The 26,926-nt window shown below is 37.2% G+C and overlaps 1 protein-coding gene across 1 annotated transcript in view; it reads right to left on the reverse strand.

Moving 5' to 3' along the window:
* LOC150084737 (RNA polymerase II-associated protein 1) overlaps positions 1–26,926 on the reverse strand; it is a 630,471-nt gene that overhangs the window by 490,930 nt on the left and 112,615 nt on the right. The window contains exons 6-7 of the mRNA XM_090376342.1: positions 10,377–10,506; positions 4,523–4,669 (exon numbers count right to left, since the gene is read on the reverse strand). Coding sequence (XP_090232468.1) covers positions 4,523–4,669; positions 10,377–10,506 — 277 coding nt within the window. The remainder of the gene's footprint in view (positions 1–4,522; positions 4,670–10,376; positions 10,507–26,926) is intronic.

The raw sequence follows: 26,926 nt of genomic DNA on the forward strand, positions 1-26,926 counted from the left end.
GGCTGCTTCTTGCTGGCTGTCATTCCCTCCTTTGTATATAATCCTTATATTTTCACTTACAAAGTTTCATTTATCTTTCCATCTAGTCTCTGCTAGACCTAATATATTCAGTCTATTTTTGTTCATTTCTCTCTTCACATTTTTCACTTTTCCTATCCTCAACTTTTCTCTTACATTCTTATATGTGCCGATCTTCATAAATGGATAATTATTACAAGGATTTGGCTGGTTTTCGGCAGGAGAAGCTTTATTTCTTCTCCTGCCGAAAACGACACATCTACCTGCTGAGTCCTGTTTATACTAATATTTGATTCAGACATCATGAAGCTACTAGAGGCAGATGTACAAGGTAGTTTCCAACTGCCTTCATTGCCAGCAATGGCCCTCAACAGGGTTGGGTGAACCAGCCGTTTCTCAGACTTCTGATCCTCCACCTGCTGCTTTTCCATTCCACCATTGTAGTAGTGGCATGTGATGCAAGAAAGCATGAGCTTATGCAGCATCAGCCAAAAAAAAAAAAAAAAAAAAAATCACACCATTCCCTCCAAATACCTGTCCAGTTCCTCCTTAAATTTATTTAACCTGTCAACTTCCACAACGACAGATGGAAGTTTGTTCCAGCAATTAACCACCGCTGGCTAAAGGCAAATTTCCACACATCTATTTTACACTTGCTTTTCTTAATTTGAATTTATGCCCCCTTAGGTTTGTAATCTGAACAAGTGGAAGGATCCCATCAGAATTCAGCTTGCTCAACCCATTCAAGGCCTTATACACCTCAATCAGATCACCGCGCAGATGCCTAGTCTCCAGCCACTGCAATTTGCAGAACTTAAGCCTCTCTTGCTAAGAGGATCCCTTCATTCCCCTCACCAATCTTGTTGCCCTTCTCTGTACACGCTCAAACAAATCTACATCCTTCCTAAAATGAGGCCTCCAGACCTGTATGCAGTGCTTAAGGTGTGGCCTGACCATTGCCTTATACAGAGGGACAATCACCTCCTTTTCCCTGCTAGCAAAATTCCTATATATCATTGACAAAACCCCATGACCTGCCTTGGCAGCCTGTCTGCATTGCTCAGAAAACTTCATATCTGACTGCACAATTACTCCCAGGTCTTTTTCATTTTCTACCACCTTAAGTGTAGCACCGCACAGTTGGTATGTTTCTCTGGGGTTACTTCTACCCAGCCGACCGGGTAAAGTACCTGCCCGACAACCCAAAGGTCACGGGTTCGATTCCCGCCTCGGGCTTGGATCAAAGTACTGCAAAAACCTTGGGAGGTGCAATATGGCCACAGAAGCCGATGCGCCAACAACTACCAAATCAAAAAAAAAAAAAAAAAAACTTCTACCCATATGCAGTACTTTGCATTTGTCAAGGTTAAACTTCAGTTGCCACTTCTTAGCCTATCTGCCCAAATTATCTAGATCCTGTTGCAGTAGCACACTGCCATTACTGTCATTAACAACCCTGCCAACCTTTGTATCATCTGCAAACTTCGACACTAAGCCTGATATACATTCATCAATATCATTGATAAATATACAAAACAACAGAGGACCCAATATCGAACCCTGTGGGACTCTATTAATAACATTAGTCCACAAAGAGCAGCACCCATTGATTACCACCTTCTGTCTTCTCCCACTCAACCATCCTTTTATCCATTGTAGCAACTTACCCATAATACCATTCTGCTCCAATTTGTACAATAGTCTTCCATGCGCAACAGTGTCAAAAGCTTTCCTGAAATCAAAATATATGACATCAAAATTATTTTTTGCATCCAGTTCCTTTGTAACCATATCATAATATCCTATCAAATTTGTCAGACAAGACCTTCCCTTAACAAACCCATGCTGTGTCTGAATTATTGCTGCAGTCTTGTCTAGATGATCCTGCGATGCATCTTTAATCAGTGACTCCATTATTTTACCCATTCTGTTTTAACAAAACAGAAGTTAAACTAACTGGTCTGTAATTACTCGTGTCACCCTTCGATCCCTCTTTGTGAATTGGACATCTCCAGTCCATGGGGACCTCCCCTGAGACCAAGGATGCTCTCATAATTATGGCTAATGGTTTGCTTAGTTGCTTTGCCACCTCCTTTAATATAACTGGATAGATCCCATCCACCCCAGGTGCCTTTCTTATGTTTAACTTCAACAATTTCTCCTCCACTTTGCTCTCAGTTATTACAAAATCATTAAGCACCCTGCTACAATTTGATAACCTTCTGCCATTTTCAAACCTTAATAATTCCTCATGTGTGAATGTAGATGCAAAATACTCATTCGGTTTGTTTGCTATCTGAGCAGGATCATCAACAGTCGAACCATCGATATCAAGTGGACCAATCAAATTCATCCCCTTTTAGTTTATATAAGTAAAGAAATCCTTGCTGTTTTTCTTAGCATCTTTTGCCAAAGATTTCTCGTCATCTGCCTTTGCCTGCCTAACCTCCTTTGTGACCGGATTACAGACTAGCTTATCTGCCATAGGCTTCTGAGTCACTTGATAATTTATATGCATCCCATGCATTTTTCTTCTCTCTCGCGAGTCTCAATAGTTCATTTGATAACCATTTAGGCCTAAACCTTGAACAATATTTCTTAATAGGTATGAAACTTTTAGTAGCATCCATGATTAAGGATGATCACAGAAGATCACTTCTGTGATCTTCCACTGGTCTTCAACATCCCCACAAAAAGAAGTCAGGCACCATAAAAGCTGGAGAGTGTGTGGAGGACAAGAAATGTTTCCAAATCAAGAAATAAGAGTTCCCAAAAACAAGTTTCATGATGCCATAAAAAATCTAGCTATAAGGAAAGTGAGCCTGTCCTGTTGAAGCAAGACAGATTTCAATCATAGAGTGGTAAATATTTAGTTAAAATTGTTTCATTTTGGTAATTCAAAAAAAAAAAAAAAAAAAGTAGTCTAATCATGCCAAAGGATGAAACCATACAGCTATGTTAGCTGAATGAAGAAGAGCTTAACACATTTCATGTGTATTATCTTTTGCCCAATAATGACAGTTCTTAATTACGAACCACAAAATGAGCTGGATGCAGGAAGTGTATAATCCCTTTTGCAAGAACTTTTATTATTAGGCTAGAAGACTGACTTCATCTGAATTTGAAATGTTGTATTAAGTATGTTTTGAGATGACTACATTTCAATAAACACATGGAAAGAGTATTTTTCAATTAACCTTAGCTTTTCATACAGCTCACATGATTGGTCATAATATGACATAGTATATATTAGCTCTTTATAACTTTCACTAATCATGCCTGACAGCTGGATGCCTCCCTCATTAACTTTCACTAACTTTGAGGCATTTCCTGTTTCATCTGCATGTTAAAAAATTAACATGACACACTTTGCTGTGAATTTTATGAAGAAAACGTTCCCTGAATGGCTTTTAAAACATTTTCGAAACTTACATAAATGATACACTGCACATAAGGGTTTGGAGTGCCAAGTTTAGCAATAGTAATAGAAGGCTCACTGTCTTGAAGATCGGGTTAGATTTGGAATGAAAGTAATGTGACACACTTTTTCAAGAACTGATACTTTGCTGATGCATTTTAACATCAAACAAAAATAACAATAGTAAAAGATAAGCTGTGAATCAGAGTAAGAGTTGGGATGCTGAGTTTACTGAAGGAATTTGCTCCTGGTGTTTTCAACATACTGCCGACAGAGCATGTTACTACACATGAGTTGCCTATTTTGCCCTTAAAATTTACAGCAACAATATCAATTCCTGATCATGTTCTTTTTGGTTTATAAATGTCAACATCAAGTGCCACTGCCTGCCTTGTTTTCTGTCACATTACTGATGGAGATTACAGTGTGAAAATGATGGTAAGCAGTATCATGTAATTGAGCATAATCCTCAAAAAACTTGCCTGCATTATTCATCACACAACAATCTGTCATAAAAAGAAAAGTACACTACATAAATAAAGAAAAATGGTTTATTTTATTTGAAAGAATGACTCAAAAGTTTTGCAGAACTTCACATGTAATGTAATTGTTATGTGGCAGGGCTGAAAAAAAGCTCTTTCAAAATTTTATTGATGCAACAGAAAGCAAAGAGTGCATGTATGCTGTGATATTCAGAGTTTAAATTTTGTCATTACAATGCAAAGACATTACTAGTTGAAACAAAAGCTCCTATAAGACAATCCAGGTGGTGGCTGACAGTTTCAAGAAATAAGTAAGTATTTTATATCAGAAAGTGGCATAAAACTGGATATTGCTGCAACATTCTTTGAGCCCATGTGGAAACCTATTCAAGTCTGTATGAAAGCTTTTTAATTTGTTCTTTCAAATAAAATAAACTAGTTCTGTTTATACAGTGTACTTTTTATTTTACAGTGGTTTGTAATGTATGCTCATCCTACATATATATATACATACAGACAATTACAAACTATTTACTTTACAATAACTCATAATAATCAAATGATATTACTAACTTCAAGTTAATAATACTTGAAGTGTCATTACTTAATTGAGAAAGTAACTTCTGTTGTTGTTCTTGAATTTCTTCTTCTGTCATAGATTTAAGTTTAGATATATTGCTCTCATGAATTTCTTTGGCTATCAAATGACCATCTGCAATACCAAGTCCACTACCATCAATGACAGCACTGCCTGTTAAAAAATAATTAAGTTTTATTAGAAAATCTAGTACAATACACATTTAAACCTCAAATTTAATTTGTTTTTTCTTTTCAATTGCTATCCCCCTTTAACTAACTCCTTTTCTAAAAATATATGCACAAACATTTAACTATCTTGTGATGTCATCAAGTTTATTATTTAGTAAAACTTTTTGTCCATCTTGATGGGTTAACAAAATGGACAAAAATTAAAATTGTGGTGAAATTACTTCATCATTCTTCCCAGGTAGAAAACATCTAGACTCAAATTCCCTTTACCACTTTTTGTTAGGCAAAGATGTTATATTTATAATGCATTATTTTTTTTATTCAGTTATTTTTGATATTTTACTTCATATTTAAGTAAATAATTTTTATTGCACATGTAAGTACTGTTCAACTATCCCTTTTCATGGCAGTGAATTCCAGAAGCTTTACAAACGTAGAGATGTATGAACACTACATGTTCACACATCTCTACTTATACAGGGTTATTCAAAATGAAGTTCGGGGTTTCAAACAATTCCTGTACACACATGAGCAGACATAAGAAGAAAGAAATATTTCCAGAATGCAAGTACAGTAATGACGTTTTTTTACATACCTCATAAATGTTCAATATGAGAGCCTTTAGTGAATCGCCCAAAATCGCACATTCTGCTTATTCACTTTCCTGGACAAATGGTAGGTCGATTCATTAGAAAAAAATCACTCTGTCAGCAAAGTAGCGTTGCACAACGGTAACAGATTTACTTACATGAAACTCCAACACAGTAAAAGCCTTCTCATTACATTCCGAAGCTGTGTCGCAACAGAGCAGAACTGGAATCACAGGCAAACGAACGACTGCATGGCGGTATGCATCCAATGCCATCTGGTGGTTAGCCGTACAGCATACCGAACATCGCGAGCGTGGGAACGAAACTTGAGATATTATGCATTCTTTCAAGATGGCTACAAATGATTATGACACATGCGCTTTCTCAAAAAAATATTCTGAAACCCCGGACTAAGTCTTAGTTTTGTCTTAGTTTGACTTCATTTATTGTAGTGTATTCCAAGAATGCTAATTAATAGTCGTGTTATGAAAATCTGTGCTGTATTGATATCAATTATATGATACTGGGTGAGTATGTTAGACAGTTTGGCAGAATTAATGTGCAGCATTCTAAATCTGAGTTAATTTTCCTCAAGTTTCATCCATATTAAGTCTCAGATATGGCAAACTTCCATTTGCTATATACGAGAACCTCAGTAATTTTCAGATATTTATATTCTGCAATTGCAGCAAAAGAGGTCAAAAGAAGAAGCACAAATTATCCTTTTAAGGCTGCTCTAACCGGGTGGTCAAGCTCAAGGATACAAAATACATGTGCTCTGAGTGACCTTGGTTTGAGCCCGTGTGATTACTAAATATGGTGATGTTTCTTGTATTCTATCTAATGAATTCCTCTGACTGTGTGGTCATCCTGGAGAATAAACAGAAACTTTTTCTCAAAAATATTGTAAGAGAATTTAAATGCAGTTTCATATATAACTTCAGGATCAAATGCTTTTATCAAAACATTAGGAGTCTAAATAATAAACTGGCAACTCTTGTTGAAGAACAAAAGGAAGCAATCTTCATCTGGTTATTAGTGGGGACTCTCGTGTATTAAGAATTTTCAGGTAAATGATTGTATATTTTACTTCATATTTAATAAATAATTTTTATTGCACATGTAAGTACTGTACAACTATCCCTTTTCATGGCAGTGAATTCCAGAAGCTTTACAAAAGTAGAGATGTATGAACATGTAGTGTTCATACAACGTTGCATATCGTAATTGGCTTGTTTATAATTCTTCAGTTTCATTTTCTGCCTACACCAAAGCTCGCAACAATTGTAAAGCAGTTATTAATCAGTCCAAACTAGAGTTTGAACAGGCTAAGAGTAGAAAACTTGCTTCTTGCCCTAATGGCAGCCAAGCATTCTGGTCTCTTGCCAAAGCTATTGGCCGCAACTTTTGCCCATCTCTGCTCCCACCTCTGTCCAAGCCAGATGGTTCTGTTGTCACTTCAGCCAAGGATAAAGCTGACCTGCTAGCATCCCATTTTTCTTTGAGCTCATGTATTAATGATCTTGGTAAAACACCTCCCACCATTCCTAACACGCTCCATTCAATGGCTCCTGTGGTCTTCCGTCAAAAGGATATCAGAAGGATTTTGATGAATCTTGATGCTAAGAAAGCTCCAGGTCCTGATGGTATTTCTCCACTTGTTCTCAAAACCTGTGCTCCTGAACTTACTCCTGTTCTTTGCCACCTTTTTTCACTTTCTTATTCCAAAGGTGTTTTTCCTTCTGCTTGGAAATTTGCTCATATCCAGCCAGTTCCTAAAAAGGGTGACAAATCCCTCCCATCCAATTATCGTCCCATTGCAATTACTTCTACTCTTTCTAAAGTAATGGAGAAATCAATTAACCGCCAACTCTTAAACTACCTAGAAACCTTCCATCTGATCAACGATCGCCAGTATGGATTCCGTCAGTGTCGATCCACTGGTGATATTCTGGCTTATGTTACCCATTTATGGACTAATTCAATGGAAAGGTTCGGTGAAACACAAGTAGTTGCTCTTGACATCTCAAAGGCTTTTGATCGTGTTTGGCATAAAGGTCTTCTAAACAAGCTTCCATCTTATGGTTTGCCAACTGTTTTTAGTAATTGGTTATCCAGTTTTCTCTCTGATCGCTCACTGAGGGTGATGGTAGATGGCTCTCTGTCTTCTAACTTTTCCACTAATGCCGGTGTCCACCAAGGTTCAGTTCTTTCCCCACTCTTTCTCTCTTGTATATCAATGACCTTCTTCCATTGACTGGAAATCCTATCCATAGTTTTGCCGATGATAGCACATTGCATTCAACTTTCATTTTGAGAAACCTTGTCCAGCTCAATCAGCTTCAAGTTCTCGAAAATCTGCTGCCAATTCCTTAAATGCCGATCTTCAGGTAATTCTCCAGTGGGGCAAAGACAACTTAGTTGATTTCAACCCTTCTAAAACTCAATCTGGTCTTATATCTCGCAAAAAGGATTCTTCTGCTCCTATGCTTATCTTTAGTGACACTCCGATTTCTAGGCAAAATGATATATCTCTTTTGGGGATTACCCTGACTTCTAATCTCTCTTGGCACAAGCACATTATAAATATTGCTTCCTCTGCATCCAAAAAACTTGGTTTTCTCTTTCGCTCTCGGTGTTACTTTTCTTCCAAACAGCTGCTCACTCTGTATAAATCGCAAATCCGCCCTGCCATGGAATATTGTTCCCACATCTGGGGTGGTGCCCCAAAAACCTCTCTCAGGCTTCTTGATTCCATTCAGAAGAGGGCAGTTAGGTTAATTAATGATTCATCTCTAACAGAGTCTCTCCACTCGCTTTCTCATAGACGCACTGTTTCTGCTGCATGCCTCTTCTACAGATACTTCCATGGGCACTGTTCTTCTGAATTGGCTTCTATAATTCCCGCTCTCTCTTTCAAAACAGTCCGAACACGTGCCGCCACCAGCCAACATCCATTTACTGTCAAACTTCAAACCCACAGAACCAACTTTTCATCTTCCTCATTTATTCATTCAACTGCCGTTTTCTGGAACAACCTTCCTTCATACGTATTTCCTGAAAATTACAATCTACAGAAGTTCAAGTCCAATATCAACAAATATCTTATTTCGTCTTCTCAACCTCCAACCCAAGCACGGTATTAAGTACTATAGGTTATAATACCTCTCGTGTTTGGGGTTCTCATAAAAAAAAAAAAAAAAAGCTGCCAGGATGAGCTTATTCGTAGTGAATTTCGATTCTGCATTATCTGTTCTGTACTTAAAGCCTAGTAGCTTTCAAGATGAATTCTTTGAATGCCTCTCATTTTGATTTTGCTGTTTGGTAGCATCAACAGTTGGTCCCGCCTTATAGAATTTAAATACTGTCTCAGACCACCGTAGTCACCTTTACGAAAGTAAAATCCCTTCCCTTTACCCTTGACGGCAGTTACCTCTTTGAGTAAATCCCACTTCAGCACACTGTTCACTGCCACCTAGTGGTTCCTTTATATGCAGATTCTTAATGCATGAAGAATCACTACTGATAATCAGATCAAGAGTTGCCTCCTCTAGTTGCCTCCTGTACATGCTGATATAGAAAACAATCAACCAATAAATCCACAAAAGCCTTGCTAGTGTGTGAGTGACAAACCCACAAATTCCAGTCAATATCTGGGAAATTAAAATCCCCCATTATAAGACGCTCTGATTTACTGCCCCACTCTATTTCCCTGTACAGTTTCTCATTATACTCATCACAGTTATTAGGCCTATAACACACTCCTACTCTCAATTTTGATCTCCCACTGCTTATGTCACACAAAACTGACTCGACACTGCACTGTCCAGCGATGTTGACTGGCTGCATTTCCTTGGATTTTATGTGTTTCTTAGCTAATAGCATAACTCCTCCTCTCTTCCTATTCTGTCTGTCGTTCCTGTACATATTGTACTCCCCAAATTCCAGTTCTGCATTCCTTATATCTATGTGCCACCATGTCTCTGATATCCCAACAATATCTCCCTTTGATGTTTTGACCAACACCTCAAATTCATCAAATTTATTTACTAATCTCTTAGCAATTGTGTATATGCAAGTATACATGCACCTGTTCCTATTCTTAGCTACCCCAACACAATCCATGTGTTTACTTTTACCGCAATGACTCGCAGCAGTCTCTGAAATATCCTGCATCTTGTTTTCCAGCCTGATGCTCATTCCAATAGAAGCAGTGCAAGAATCACTTTCATCTCTGCCAGCGGCTATTGTTAATCTATTAGTCCTTGTATCCTCCCCCCAAGCTAGCAGTTTTCCGACCCACCTAACACTGACTTGATAGCAAATATTCTTGCACCCTTTCTATTTAAGTGTATCCCATCCCTGTAGAAGCAATCTCTCCTGTTAACAAGTACAGAACAGGCTGAAAAAAATTCTATCCCTCAAACCTTGCAAAATCTTTCCAGGGCCGAATCGATCGAAAAGGCTCTCATCATATACTCCTTTCTGTCGTGTCTGGACACTTTCAAATTCAACTCTAATTCATGGCTTTTTTTCAACAGTAACCTGTACTTGTTAACTAATTCCGCCGGTCTCTTACTCTTAATATCATTAGTGCCAACGTGTACAACAATATCACCTTTTGTGCTCTTAAAAGATGATATCTGCTCTACAATGTCATCAACCTTTGCCCCTGGCAGACATACCCTGGCCCTGTTCCACCTATCCTTTTTACATACCACGTTCCCCGTTTCCCTGACAACAGTGTCACTGATATTTCAAGAGCTGGTGGGAGTCATCATGGAACAAGTAAATACACAGGCTGTGTTTTTAATTAACAATTCATTTAATGAAATTTAATCCTTATTTCAATCTTGCTGAATTAACAGCTGTATTGTGTATAACTACTAATATCAGGTTTATGGCCAACATGCTTTCATTATAAAGCTAAGGTGTGCCTCTAATTTCAGAGATAAGGTACAGGGAAAGGCGAACAAACAAATTATATATTTAATTTATCCACAATAGCAACCAAAATTACATATCAATTAGAAATTTACACTATATAAGAATATTTTCAAAAATAATGTGCGATAATGCAAAAGTTAAAATATTACTTACTATCAGACTTATCCATGGCAAAATCTGGGAGAATCTCACATAATATACTTGGTTGTGACACTTTTTTTTTCAATAAATCCATTTTTTGAGCAAATAAGCTTTTTTTCCCAACATTTCGTCCTACATAAAGCTAATAAATGAAACAATACATCAATTTGGATGTTTGTTATTTTATCACTGTCTAATGAATGTGAAACAAATAAAAAAGGGAAAAAATCAATAATACAGGGATAACTACTTTTAACAACATGGGAGGTGCTCAAATTTTTATGGCATTAATTGCAAAACATCATTAAAAGCAAAAATCATATTCATCACACAAAAATAATCAGTTATAGGAGTTTTAACACAACAATTTATCTTGATTATCTTATTTCCAAAATAGGAGACTTTCTTGTTCTCTCTTTTGTTTTTTGGCCAGCAGGATTTAAGCTGCCTGGTACATGCAATGGACTTAATGCTAACAGCAGAAAAATCTTTACCCATGAGCTGCCTAGATACTGAATTACAGTCGAACTTGGTTATAACGAGATCACGGCTATAATGAGCAAAAAAGCCATAATGATTTTAATTTATGTATTGTATTCCCATTTGGTCCTTGAGGTTGTCTCAGACATTCTCTCAGATATGCCAGACAAGCTGTTCTTGCTACCTGGGAGTCTAAAACGCTGATGGAACTGATATTCGGGTGACACTCAAGTCAAGTGGACTCAATTTCGGCGAAGTCCGGACGGTCCGTGACAGCCAAATCCCCTGCTTGCACCTTCACGATGGTGGGACTGTTAGTAATCCCGGGTATAACCTTCATGCACAAGTACATGGTGGGTGACCACCCAGGTGTGAACCAACGTAAGCAGGGGTCGAGGTGTGGCGCCCACACCACATGGAGGAACGCCGCCCCTCTATGTTACCAGGCAGTACTAGGTGGTAGATGACTCTCATCAACCGGTGAAATACCACCACTTTCCTTATTGGAGGCTTGAAGTGGTGGAACCCATGTTTAGTCTCTAGAGCTAAGTTCCGGCCAACCCTTCCCTATCTCTTCCATCATGCAGTATGATTGATGATTTTTGAGGTTATGATGAATGTCATGGCGAGATCCAATATTCCTTACATTTCGAGGGTACAGCTCTAAAACGGTGTTCGCAGGCCGGCCGCTAGATAGTACACCGGACCAAACCTATTGGTAACTCTCTAGGAGGCTTCCGGATCAGCTAGTGTATAATCTTGCTACCTCTACTCTGCCAGATAGTGACTGGAGGGAGTCAGAGTAGTGTGTATGCGGGGAGCATTGTCGAGGCCACGTTATGTCAAGGATCTGGGTATATTCTTACCACATGTACGCCATATCCAAAAATTTCATTACTTCATACAGCATGTCCCACCCACTTTTTCTTACTACTGAATACACCATGAATTGTCAAAATAATAGAGCAAGCTTATCTGCGAAAAGATCTAAACCTCCCAAGGACTTCCTAATTCATTTCCCAAATATACGTGGTCTCAATTCCAATCTCAACGATGTCCATTTCCACTTGCAGTCTTCCAAACCCCATGTGCTTTTTCGGACTGAATCTCAGTTATCAGTTGATTCAACTACTGCTCATCTCAGATGTCCAAATTATATGCTGTATGATTCCTTTCGCCTCAAAGGTGGTACTTGTGCATATGTCCGTTCTGATATTCCCTGTCAGAGACTTAGCAATTTGGAATCTCCTCTCTTTGATCTTCTCTGGCTTAAAATCTCTCTAACTCATTGTGTAAAATTCATCTGTTGTCTCTACCGTTCTCCCAACTCCACTAATCACTTGGAGCTCTTTGACTTCCTCTCTTTGCAACTTGACTTTCTCCAGTCCAACTTTCTTAACAGTGAGGTAATTTTCCTTGGTGATTTTAACGTTCACAACTCCAGCTGGCTTCCGTTTTCTAGTCACACTGACCCAGCAGGTCGAGATGCTGAGGCTTTTGCAATTACTAATGACCTAGCACAGATTGTTCATTTACCTACAAGAATACCGGACAATCCTAACCATACAGCCAATACGCTTGATCTTTTTCTCACAAACAACCCTTCTAAGTACAAGGTTGAAGTGAGAGGTCCTTTAGGCACTTCAGATCACAACTTGGTGATTGTCTCTTCTCCAATGGAACCTTTATCTCATGGCTATTCCCAACCTCGTATTGTTTGGCACTACAAGAATGCAAAATGGGATGACCTGCGAGACTTCTTTTCTTCTTTTCCTTGGTCTGATTACTGTTTCAAAACTTCTGATGTCAATGTTTGCTCAGATCGTGTCAGTGAAATTATTCTTGCAGGAATGGAATCCTTTATCCCACACTCCACTTTAAAACCTCGTCCTTTATCTAAACCTTGGTTTTCCAATAAATGTGCTAAGGCTGTCCAAGAGAAGAATGTTGCATATCGTAATTGGCTTCTTGCTAATTCTACAGTTTCATTTTCTGCCTACACCAAAGCTCGCAACAATTGTAACCCACACTCCACTTTAAAACCTCGTCCTTTATCTAAACCTTGGTTTTCCAATAAATGTGCTAAGGCTGTCCAAGAGAAGAATGTTGCATATCGTAATTGGCTTCTTGCTAATTCTACAGTTTCATTTTCTGCCTACACCAAAGCTCGCAACAATTGTAAAGCAGTTATTAATCAGTCCAAACTAGAGTTTGAACAGGCTAAGAGTAGAAAACTTGCTTCTTGCCCTAATGGTAGCCAAGCATTCTGGTCTCTTGCCAAAGCTATTGGCCGCAACTTTTGCCCATCTCTGCTCCCACCTCTGTCCAAGCCAGATGGTTCTGTTGTCACTTCAGCCAAGGATAAAGCTGACCTGCTAGCATCCCATTTTTCTTCGAGCTCATGTATTAATGATCTTGGTAAAACATCTCCCACCATTCCTAACACGCTCCATTCAATGCCTCCTGTAGTCTTCCGTCAAAAGGATATCAGAAGGATTTTGATGAATCTTGATGCTAAGAAAGCTCCAGGTCCTGATGGTATTTCTCCACTTGTTCTCAAAACCTGTGCTCCTGAACTTACTCCTATTCTTTGCCGCCTTTTTTCACTTTCTTATTCCAAAGGTGTTTTTCCTTCTGCTTCGAAATTTGCTCATATCCAGCCAGTTCCTAAAACGGGTGACAAATCCCTCCCATCCAATTGTCGTCCCATTGCAATTACTTCTACTCTTTCTAAAGTAATGGAGAAATCAATTAACCGCCAACTCTTAAACTACCTAGAAACCTTCCATCTGATCAACGATCGCCAGTATGGATTCCGTCAGTGTCGATCCACTCGTGATATTCTGGCTTATGTTACCCATTTATGGACTAATTCAATGGAAAGGTTCGGTGAAACACAAGTAGTTGCTCTTGACATCTCAAAGGCTTTTGATCGTGTTTGGCATAAAGGTCTTCTAAACAAGCTTCCATCTTATGGTTTGCCAACTGTTTTTAGTAATTGGTTATCCAGTTTTCTCTCTGATCGCTCACTGAGGGTGATGGTAGATGGCTCTCTGTCTTCTAACTTCTCCACTAATGCCGGTGTCCCCCAAGGTTCAGTTCTTTCCCCCACTCTTTTCCTCTTGTATATCAATGACCTTCTTCCATTGACCGGAAATCCTATCCATAGTTTTGCCGATGATAGCACATTGCATTCAACTTTCCATTTTGAGAAACCTTGTCCAGCTCAATCAGCTTCAAGTTCTCGAAAATCTGCTGCCAATTCCTTAAACGCCGATCTTCAGGTAATTCTACAGTGGGGCAAAGACAACTTAGTTGATTTCAACCCTTCTAAAACTGAATCTTGTCTTATATCTCGCAAAAAGGATTCTTCTGCTCCTATGCTTATCTTTAGTGACACTCCGATTTCTAGGCAAAATGATATCTCTCTTTTGGGGATTACCTTGACTTCTAATCTCTCTTGGCACAAGCACATTACAAACATTGCTTCCTCTGCATCTAAAAAACTTGGTTTTCTCTTTCGCTCTCGGTGTTACTTTTCTTCCAAACAGCTGCTCACTCTGTATAAATCGCAAATCCGCCCTGCCATGGAATATTGTTCCCACATCTGGGGTGGTGCCCCAAAAACCTCTCTCAGGCTTCTTGATTCCATTCAGAAGAGGGCAGTTAGGTTAATTAATGATTCATCTCTAACAGAGTCTCTCCACTCGCTTTCTCATAGACGCACTGTGTCTGCTGCATGCCTCTTCTACAGATACTTCCATGGGCACTGTTCTTCTGAATTGGCTTCTATAATTCCTGCTCTCTCTTTCAAAACAGTCCGAACACGTGCTGCCACCAGCCAACATCCATTTACTGTCCAACTTCAAACCCACAGAACCAACTTTTCGTCTTCCTCATTTATTCATTCAACTGCCGTTTTCTGGAACAACCTTCCTTCATACACATTTCCTGAAAATTACAATCTACAGATGTTCAAGTCCAATATCAACAAATATCTTCTTTCATCTTCTCAACCTCCAACCCAAGCATGGTACTAAGTACTATAGGTTCTAATACCTCTCGTGTTTGGGGTTCTCATAAAAAAAAAAAAAAAAAAACAATCACTCACCGTTATAATGAGTGTACTACACGGATATACCATACAAATTTTGGTAACTATGCAAACATTCTTAATTGCTCGTGTAGATGAAAAAACCCAATTCTTGGAATAGACAAAACCAAAAAGGGTGCCTTAGCTTCAATGACCACCCGCATCGGATTAGTGCCAGTTTATGACCTTGTCCTTTTGGTGATGGGGGCCATACAGTAGTGCATTGGCATTCCACTTGTCCCATTATCCTATTTACAGATTGTCTTGTATTCATTGAACCAAAAATTTATTTCGGGACTTCTATGAACTTTGTATGCAGACCATTTTACAATCATTTTAAAGTAAAATCAGTTACCAACGAACCCTTCCTTCGGAAACATGTCTACTAACAAAAGAAAGTCTCTCATGATTCGTGAAAAAGTTGAAATTATTTGTGAGTTAGAACATAGTGCAAAAAATGTTGAAATGTGTAAAACGTTTTCTTTGTCCTCTTCAACAGTATCAACACTGTGGAAGAATAAACATGTTTACATATTGGTACTGGAAAAGAACATAACTGAAAAAAAAAAAAAAAAAAAAAATTTAGAAAGTGAGGTTACAAATGTCAATGAAGCATTGCTTGTTTTTTTTTTTTTGGAGCATTAGCAACTAAGGCCATCTTGCCCCGGGGATATGCGTTGGCCATTCCCTGACCTTTTCGCATCTTCCGTATTTGGTGATCATGGGCTCAAACCCCGGTCTAATCAAGAAGCGTGTGTAACGCACTGCCGCTCCTGCCCACCTGGCTACGGAGGCACCTATGAATGAAGCATTGCTTCAATGGTTCACTACACAAAGAAGAGCTGGATTTGCAATAGGTGGTATGATTTCAAAGATTGAATGTAACAACGGTTGGCTGGATCGATTTAAAAACCGACATAACATCGTTTGCGCAAAAATTAGTGAAGAATCTTGATTTGCAGATCCAATAATGGAAAATGAATGGATTGACCGTGTTCGGGCAGAAATCAGGAAAGATTTCAGTGACAAAGACATCTAGAGTGCCGAGAAAACAGCAATTTTTTATAATTTGACACCTGACAATACATTTAAGTTCAAAGGGGAAAAATCAAATATCCACTTGACGATGCTCGTATGCGTAAATATGATAGGAACTGAAAAAAAAAACTGTTTGTTATTGGAAAATTGTGAAAACCTCAGTGTTTTAAAAACATAAAGAAACTTCCTGTGTATTACACTGAGAATTAGAAAGCTTCGATGACTTCAGATATTTTTCGGCAATACGTAAATGATTGGAATAAGGAGCTATTCAAAAAGAAGAAAAATATTTTGTTAGTTGATAACTATCCTGCACATCCCTAGATTCAAAATTTGTCCAATATTAAGCTAGTGTTTCGGCCTCCCAATGCGACATCAATTTTACAACCAATGGATATAGGAGTAATCAAAAATTTGAAAGGATTTTATAAAAGATTTCTAGTTCTACATCTGATCAGTCAAAGAGAACAGAAACTTAACAAGTCTATATCGATATCAGATGCTATAAATTTATTGAATGATGCATGGAACAACGTTACTTCGACAACCATATTGAATTGCTTCAAGGAATCAAAATTAAATTCAAATGAAATTTTAATCGTAGATAAAGATGATGGAAACGAAGAAAACAACTTACCATTATCGGAATGGTTGCTACATAACAACGTTGTAGGTTTTAATACAGATAACATCGATGAATTTATACAAGTTGATGACTTGTTAACTAGTGGTCTTCCTACAGAGAGTGACAATGTAGATGCTGTGCTCAACAAAGACGATTGTAATGGTGATATGATGACAAGTGAAAGTGAACCAAAATCAGTGCTGACAATCTCCTAAGTTCAAGGTGCAATGGACAAATTAGTCAATTTTTTTGAAGGAATTGAGGCAAATAATGACTTTTTTAAAATGCATTCAGTGTTTTAAGGCAAAACTTGAGAAATATAAAGTGAAATCTTTAAAACCAACATCAATTTTAAGGATCATAACTAAAAAAGACTAACTGAAATCGTGTTTATTATCAATTAGTATTGTTTTTAATTATGGAGAAATCAATTGTGTTTAGTATTAAGAATACAGTTTTAAAATTACAGACAAATAAATTGTGTTTAATATTAATACAAATAATATGAGGTATATTTGTATTGTTGCTCGCCCAGTAAACACACAGTGGGTGCTATCGGTCAGGAGTAGAAACTTAATCCCATGGGAGATTGAAATCCTTCCGAAGTGGAGGAGATAACCTGACCTTTTTTCTTTAGAATCATTGGTGGACTAGTGGATAAATTGTTTATTAAGAAAAAAAAAAAAAAAGGCAAAGGTAAAGGAAGGCCACACAAGAAGCATGGCAAACTTTGATAAAGTTTACCGGTGAAACTATGTTACGAACATTTTTTACAACGCCAGAACTTCCAATATGACTTTGTTCGTGATTCAATTAGTGATTCTAAAGAAAAAAGGTCAGGTTACCCTCTCCACTTCAGGGGGGTTTCAAGCTCCAAGTGGGATTCAACTTCTACTCCAGGCCGATAACACCCACTGTCTGTTTACCGAGCGAGCAGCAATACGAATGCCGTAATGGCAAAGTACTTCTAACCGGTAAATTTCATCGAACGTTTGCATGCTTCTTGTGTGGGCTTTCTTTACCTTAGTCGTCTTTTGATTTTTGAATCTATCTTTTTATTAAGTTATTGAGAATTTAAAAAAAAAAAAAAAAAATAGGAGGTAGATTTAACCCATCACTAATATAGTGAGTAATGGTAATAACAAGGAAATTTTGGCAGTCACTTGATGCTGCTTGTTATAACCAAGTTTGACTGTACTTTTAAACAATTGGCATCACCAAAAGGTTTATGTGCCACTTATTTAAAAAATGAGATGTCACTATTACAGCAGCTTGTTTCAAGACCATATATAACATTAGCTATTTTATAATTTCAAAGTTATAACTTCACCTACTGCATGGCAGCTCACTTTGAACAATTTCATTACTACAGTTTTGTCATGAGATTGTCATGATAGACCGCCTTTTTCTCATGAAGGACCAATAAGTCCAGCAACAGGATGTCATAGCTGTGCTGCACCTTTTAAATAAATGGCAGATTAAGCATTTAGCAATGCCATTTGTTTAGAAGTAGTACAGTATTAAGGTAACTTGAAGTAAAGTAAATGTTCTCTGCTGTAAGCATTTAAGACTATTTTCTTTTCTTTTCTATGTAGTTCTTGCCAAAAAAGTAACAAGAGAATGAAAGTTTTTTTTTTTTTTTTTTATGAAAACCCCAAACACAAAAGGTATCAAAACCTATAGTACTTAGTACCATGCATGGGTTGAAGGAGAAGTATGGGGGGGAGGGGGATGCTGGAAACTTTGCTCTAGAGACTAAACATGGGTTTCACCACTTCAAGCCTCCAATAAGCAAAGTCCTACTTTTCATATTGTTTTGATAAAGAAATGTGCATCTGTTAACATATACTTAGTCCATGACAGGATACAAAAAGATACATATATTCTATTCACTTGTAATAAATTGAAGTATACTATAACAATATAATATTGAAATGCATGCAATAATCTTTCATTTTTGGGGGAGAAAAAAAAAAAAAAAAAAAAAAAAAGGACTTTATTATGAAAACGTATTGTCATAAATAAAATTGTCACAATAGGGTAATACAGGTGTAATATCTAAAGTTTGACAACCTCAGAACCAAGGGAATGCCAGTTTTGGATAAATAAATCTAACTAAATGTATGTCAAATTCAAGCCCAGATAAAGGGATAATGCACTGGAAGTGCAGTCTCTACTTTTTCATAATTTTGACACACTACTAACTTATTTTTATTAACTACATTATTTTACTCTTATTATTCTTTTTATCTCTTAGGCTATTGATCAAAATTTTTTACTTTATTTTTACTTATCTAGAGTACAAGGCTAGAACACTAAAAAATAAAAATTTTACTCTACCATCTGATAAACATATCCAAAATCAAATTATAAAATTATTTTAACAGTACTGGAGCTTGTAATCTTAATAATTTTAGTAAAACTTAGTTGTCTGAGACAAGACACCAGTGCCGTCCACCACAGTCAAGATCAGATCCATAAGTTACTCTTCACAATTCAAGCCTCTCTCTCTCTCTCTCTCTCTCTCTCTCTCTCTCTCTCTCTCTCTCTGTCTCTCTCTCTCTCTCTCTCTCACTGGCTATCCTACATTCCCTCTCCATTCCACAACTCATAATTCATTACCATTGGCTTTCCACCAGATTGTTGTAATCTTTAATCTGTTACTTTAGATCTCATTTGTCTCCTCAACAAAATCCTTCCTTTTAAAGATAACATTATTCTCTGGGCATTTTAAGACTTCATCTCCCTGTTGCTCCCTTAGGACTTTCCTAAGGTTTTATAAACCTGTATTTCCACTTGCTCTCCAGTTCCAGCAGTTCAATCTAGATCAATCCATGAGCCAGTCAAACAGATAAGCCTTACCTTATTTTCTGAAGTTATTAGCTGTACTTTTCTTGATAATTTTCCATTTTTTTTTTCAGTCTGTAATTTAAGGAGGTTATTAACTGTACTGTTCATCACTATAAATTGCTATTCTGTAGTTACTTTTTGCAGTTCTTACAGCAGTTTCCAATCTCTTCATAGTCACAAGTATTTAATTTAATGTGGATAGTATTCCAATGTTGGGCATTACCTTTCTTTTCCAACCTTCTCACTTCTCCACCCCTTCCCCAAAAGAATAACCCAATCATTTCAGTAATATGAATCTGTTTTTTTTTTTTTTTTTTTTGTTGTTGTTGTAATTTTATGTATATACAAGTAATCAATGTAATCATATTCAGTGTAATTAACTGACAACGATAAACAATGACTTTGTGAAACATTGCCTAAGTGTTTCTGAGACATATACAATTTAATTGCAACCATTTCAATAAAACAGCTTAATATTTCATACCGCAGATTGGTGTTGCTTATTTAAGTTCATTCCCATAAAATAAATACAGTGAAACCTTGATATAACATGCCTCCCCATGCGATGGTTTTGGATTTAATGCAGGTATGATCATGACCCCCAAAACAAATTATGAAAAAAACAAAAACACAAAAACAAAAGTAGTGTGTGTACAAAGAACTAGCAATGTCATGTTGGAAACTGGATAAAGTGTACATACTCATATCTACTGTACATTCTACTACCGTATTTCCAAGAGGGGAAATTAGTTAAAAATTGGCTATATTTGCTATATTTAATTGCAGAGTAATTTTTGTAAACAACAGGACTCGTCAGACACTAAGTACTGTAGATACCCAGTTTCTAACGTTAGCTAAAGATGCAATAAAAGAGAATATAGGTGCAATACTAATAAAAACAGCTACCTCTGGAAGGGAATATGGCTACCATTCATCAATTGCACTACATTAGTTACAAAGTAAATTTTTGTAAACAGCAGCATAACATAATTTTTTTGACAAGAAGTTACACTTAGGATAACAAAAATATACACAAAGTGAGAAGTGATTTATGGAGAAATCACATGACTTCACTTCAGCAATATGATAAGCCAGACAATTTGGTTTTGATTTAGTTTTCTCAAAACATAGTAAATTCTGACATCAGAAATAAATACACAGCAAAATTAGTAACTCAGTAAGACTGAGGTAATGACCACCAAAAGAAAAAAATTATACAGTTAAAGAAAAGTTAATAATTAAAGAGTTAAGAGTGGCAAAACAAAATGCAGTATATTTTGGGAGTGTGGAATTCCAGAAGGAATGATCTATAGTTGGATAAAAGAGGAAGAATAATTGCATTCTTTGTACAGAGGCATAGTAGAGGAGTACCAATAAATGGGGTAATTTTGAAAGCACAGACACTTAAATTTCGTAAGCTACCTGATAGAGATGTAGTAGTAGCAGTAATAGAGGCATGCAATGCAAGGAAGCAAGCTTATGCAGCATCAGCAAAAAAAAAAAAAAAAAAAAAAACATTTCATACATCCATTCCCTCTAAAAGCCTGTCCAGTTCCTTGAATTTATTTACGCTATCAACTTCCACAACGACAGATGGAAGTTTGTTCCAGCAATTAATCACCTGCTGGCTAAAGGCAAATTTCCACACATCTATTCTACAACTGTCATCTTTCCTCAATTTGAATTTATGCCCCCACAGGCCATAAATTCCACTTGCTCATTTCATGAGCAAGCGGAAGAATCCCATCAAAATTCAGCATGCTCAACCCATTCAAGGCCTTATAAACCTCAATCAGACCACCTCAAAGGTGCCAAGTCTCCAGCCACTCCAACTGGCAGAACTTTAGCATTTCTTGGTAAGAGGACCCCTTTGTACCCCTCACCAACCTTGTTGCCATTCTCTGTATACATGCTAAAGCAACTCTACATCCTTCCTAAAATGAGTCCTCCAGACCTGTAAGCAGTACTAAGGCATGGCCTGACCATTGCCTTATGCAATGGGATAATCACTTCCTTTTCCCTGCTAGCAAAATTCCTGTATATCATTGACAATACCCCATGACCGGCTCTGGCAGCCTATCTTCATTGCTCACAAACTTCAAATCTGACTGCACAATCACACCCAGGTCTCTTTCATTTTCTAGCCACTCAAAGTAGTAACACAAAGTTTGTATGTTCCTCTGGGGTTAGTTCTACCCATATGCAGTACTTTGCATTTGTCAATGTTAAACTTCAGATGCCACTTCTCAGCCCATCTGCCCAAATTTTCTAGATTCTGTTACAGTAGCACAATGGCATTACTGTCATTAACAACCCTGCCAACCTTTGTATCACTGCAAACTTTGACACTAAGCCTGATATAACTTCATCAATATCATTGATAAATATACAAAGCAACAATGGGTTGAACACCGAACTCTGTGAGACTACACTAATAACATTAGTCCACGAAGAGCAGAATCCACTGATTACCACTCTCTTGTCTTCTCCCACTCAACCACCCTTTTATCCATTGTAGCAACTTACCCTTAATACCATACTGCTCCAATTTGTACAGTAATCTTCCATGCACAGTATCAAAAGTTTTCCTGAAATCCAAGTATATGATATCAAACTTGTTTTGCACCTAGTTCCCTTGAAACCAAATCATAGTATCCAATCCAATTTTTCAGACAAGACTTTCCATTTAACAAACCTAAGCTGTGTCTGAATTATTGTTGCAGTTTTGTCTAGTTGATCCTGCAATGCACCTTTAACCAGTGACTCTATTATTTTACCTGGAACAGAAGTTAAACTAACTAGTCTGTAATTACTCATGTCACCCTTAGATTCCACTGTGTAAATTGGGGATGCACTTGTACATCTCCAGTCTGTGGGGACTTCCCCTGAATCCAAGGATGCTCTCATAATTATGGCTAAGGGTTTGCTCCCTCCTTTAATATAACTGGATAGATCCCATCAACCCCAGGCATGTTTAACTTCAACAATTTCTCCTCCACTTTGTTCTCAGTTATTACAAAATCAATAAGCACCCTGTTACAGTTTAATAAACATCTGGCATATTCCTCCCTTAATAACTTCTCATGTGTGAATGTAGATTCAAAATACTCATTCAGTTTATCAGCTATCTGAGCAGGATCATCAACATTCGAACCATCGATATCACTTGCCTAATCTTCTGTGTGACTTGATTACAGACTAGGCATAGAATGCCTAGTCTGTAATCATTCTATGCCATAAAAAATGCATAATTTATACACATTCTATGCATTTTTCTTGTCTGCCACAAGTCTCATTAGTTCATCTGACATCCATTTAGGCCTAAACTTTGAACAATATTTCTTAATCAGTATGAAAAGCCTAGCAGCTTCCATGATTAATTCCTTGAATGCTTCCCACTTAGAATTTGCTGTTTGTAACATCATCAGTTGGTTCCACTATAGAGAATTTAAGAACTGTCTGAGACCACAGTAGTTACCTTTACAGATTCAAAAGTCCTTTTCTTTACCCCTGATGGTAATTGTACCTTTAAGTAAATCGAACATCAGTACACTGTGATCACTGCCACCTAATGGTTCCTTTATCTGCAAATTCTTAATGCACGAATAATCACTGCTGATAACCAGATCAAGAGTATTACCCTCTGGTTGCCTCTTGAACATGCTGCTGCAGAAAACAATCATTCAATAAATCCACAAAAGTCTTATTAGTGTGTGAGTGACCAACCCACAAGTTCCAGTCAATATCTTGGAAGTTAAAATTCCTCATTATAACACTATCTGATTTACTGGCCCATTCTATTTCTCTGTACAATTGTTTGTTGTACTCATTAGAGTCATTAGGCCTAAAACACACTATCATTTTTGCTTTCCCAGTGCTTATGTCACACCAAACTGACTCAACATTGCGCTGTCTATCTATGTCAACTGGAAGCACTTCCTTAGATTTTATGGTTTTCTTAATTAACAGCATAACCCCTCCTCCCTTCCTATCCTGTCTATCCTTTCTGTGCACATTGCACTCTGCAAATTCCAATTCTACATTCCTAATATCTGTGTAACACCACATCTCTGATATCCCAACAATATATGCCTTTGATGTCCTGACCAGCACTTCAAATTCATTAAATTTATTTACTATACTTCTAGCATTGGTATACATGCACCTACTCTTATTCTTAGTTACCCTAATATAGCCCATGTAATTATTTGTTTCATGATGACTGCCATCAGTCCCCGAAACCCACAGCATCCTACCCTCCAGGCGGCCACTGCTCATTCTAATAGAAGTAGTGCAAGAATCTTCTTCACCTCTGACTGCGGCTACTTTTACCTAAGTCTGTGAATCCCCCCAAGCTAGCAGTTTTCTCCAATATCTTAATCCTTTCTCCCCATACATTTTCTTTACCGTGGAAATGGAGGTGCTCTTTCATTCTTGAATGTTTTGGTCTGTCATGCTGGTCATTGTTCAGTTGTTTCAGTTTACAGAAAACCTACATGTCAGGGGCAGTTTACTAACTATAAATCTGCACACACTCCTGGGCATCTTCATAGCATGGCAAGGACAGTGCTCAATCGTTCATGGCCACACTGTGACTATGCTACAGACAGGGAGACTGAGTTTGCCAGAATCAGAATGAATCTGTCCAAATGCGATGAGCCCACTCACATTCTAGATAAGTTTAAATTTTGTGGTAGTGGGTCTATTTCCCACTGTAACCAGGATGGCTCACTCATTGCCACTGCTTTTTTACATTCCTCACTTTGGGCTTGCACGTTTTTCCAGGGTGCTGCACCAATATTGTTTTGGATGTGTGCAGCTCCAAGGCAGGATATTACAGCCAATGTTATTGAAAGCAAAATTGACTGCTCCACTACTGCATTGTGCAAATGTGGTTTATCACATTATTTGCCCAGATTGTGGGGTTTGTTATGTTGGTGGGTCAGATGCAGATTATGTGATTGTGTCTCTAAGCACAAGGGGCAATACACCAGGTTGATTTAGCTGACTTAGCCATTGCAGAGCATTATTGGTGAGAGCAGCATTTTAATTACAATCTGTGACCCAATGTTGAAATATTATACCGTGTCCATGATTCTTGCAATCTCTCATAGATGAGGCCCTCCATATAGCTGTGGTGGGTCCCATCATTAGTTGCAATGCCGGGACCTACATACATCCTATTATGGAGGCCGTTATTTTATATTATGATGAGAGATGGCAGGTTAACAACAGGGCTAGTGTATGCCGCACCATTCCTGTGGAGTCTGATAGTTGAGTATTTTGTTATTCCCCTTCCCTTAACTTTCTTTTCCTTCCTTTTCGCTGCGGTAAGGCTATACCTCTGCATAATATAAGGACTTGTTATTGTGTACCTTGTTTAACCTGATAAAGAGGCGCTCATACTTGACTCATCATCCTTGAAAGCTTCTTTGTGCTTATTTCATTGTTTTCATTTTCTTTTTATTAATAGTTTATCTAATATTATTTTTATTTTCTTTATATTGATAGTTTCTCTATTATTATTATTTTTGTATATTTATTGGCTGTTTATAAATTCAGTTTTAATTTATACATAGCATATTTATTTATCAATTTTTTTTTTATATTTTACATTTATTTTATCTATCAACACCTGTACTTAATTTAGTTTTAATAAACTTTACGTATTTTGACTCTCATCGGTAGAAGCTATATTTATTTTATTATGACTATACCTGGTGTTCAAGGCCTTTTCTCTAATATTGACTTAGGTTACTCATCTATGGATAACATAAGCCAATGGAAAAGATTGGCAAAAATCAAGCAGTTGCACTTGACATTTCCAGAACTTTTGATCATGTTTTGCATAAAGGTCTTCTAAACAAACTTCCATCTTATGGAATGCGAACTATTTTTTGCAATTCGGTATCCAATTATCCACATATCAAATCCTATCCAGTTTTTCTAATGATAGCACATTGCATTCCATCTTCCACTTTGAGAAACCTGCCCTGCACAAACAGCTTCATCTTGAATATTCACCACCAATTCCTTAAATGCTGATCTCCAGGTAATTCTTCAATGAGGTAAAGATAACTTAATTAATTATAATCCTTTTAAAATACAGTCCTGTCTTATATCTCACAAAAAGAAATTTACGGCTGTGATGCTTATCTTTGATAACGCTCAGATCCCTATACAAGATCACATATCTCTATCAGAGATTACGCTGACTTCTAATCTTTCTTGGCACAAGCACATCGCAAATATTGCTTCCTCTGCATGTAAAAATCTGTGTTGTCTCTTTCGATCTTGGAGTTACTTTTCTTCAAAACAACTACTCGCTTTGTACAAATCTAAAATCTGCTCAACCATGAAATATTACTCCCTCATCTGGGTTGATGCACCCAAAACCTTTCTCAGTTTAAAGAAGTCTGAGAAAGCATGCTTTCTCAGACTTCTAGACTCCATTCCAAAGAGGGCAGTCAGATTAATTAATAATTAATCTCTTACAAAGTCTCTCCACTCTCTATCTCACACTCTTTCTGTTTCTGCTGCATTGCCTTTTCTACAGATACTTCCATGGCACTGTTCTTCTGAATTGGAATCTATAATTCCCTCCTCTCTCTTCAAAACCAGTCCAAACATGTGCTGCAACCAGTTAGCATTCATTTACTGTTCAACTTCAAACTCACAGAACCAACTTTTCTTCTTCCTATTTTATCCCTTCAACTTCTGTTTTCTGGAACAACCTTCCTTCATGTGCATTTCGTGAAAATTAGAATCTAGAGAAATTTAAGTCTAATGTCAACAAGTACCTTAATTTGTTCTTGTTTGCAGTTTGCATAAAAAACATAATTATTTACATAACATATTACAATTTTCTGGGCAAAATGCATGATGACAAAAATCATTTCACTGGTGGTGAAAATATAAACATACACAATATAAATAACAATCTTGCAATAATGATTTTTTTTTCAAACATCAGGTAGTGATACATTTACATTCATAATATGAGTAAAGTTATATAGTTTTTTTTTTTTTTTTTTTTTGGTAGTTGTTGGCGCATAGGCTTCTGTGGTCATAATGCACCTCCCAAGGTTTTTGCAGTACTCTGATCCAAGCCTGAGGCGGGAATCGAATCTGCGACCTTTGGGTTGCCAGGAAGGCACTTTACCCACCCGGCTAGCCCGGTTGGCTGTTATATAGTTAATATATATTAATTAAAACCAATTATTACTGATATATTAATACATTTTATATAAATAAGCATTGTGTTTTGCTCACAACATGAATAAATTAAATTACCTAATAGGCAATAGTCAGTTTCTTTTTAAACGAATTAGAACTTAGCAGGTTCCTATTTCTTAGAGTGGAACTAATTGACTATTTTTTGGAACATTCCAAGCATTGATTATATCCTGACTTAAAGTAGCATATTTGTTCACAAGCTTCTGATTAATTTGGTGTATTTATTCTTTACTCGGCCTT

Source organism: Mastigoproctus giganteus, chromosome 6 (assembly GCF_048544385.1).
Source record: "Mastigoproctus giganteus isolate SK-2022 chromosome 6, ASM4854438v1, whole genome shotgun sequence".
Taxonomy (NCBI): domain Eukaryota; kingdom Metazoa; phylum Arthropoda; class Arachnida; order Uropygi; family Thelyphonidae; genus Mastigoproctus; species Mastigoproctus giganteus.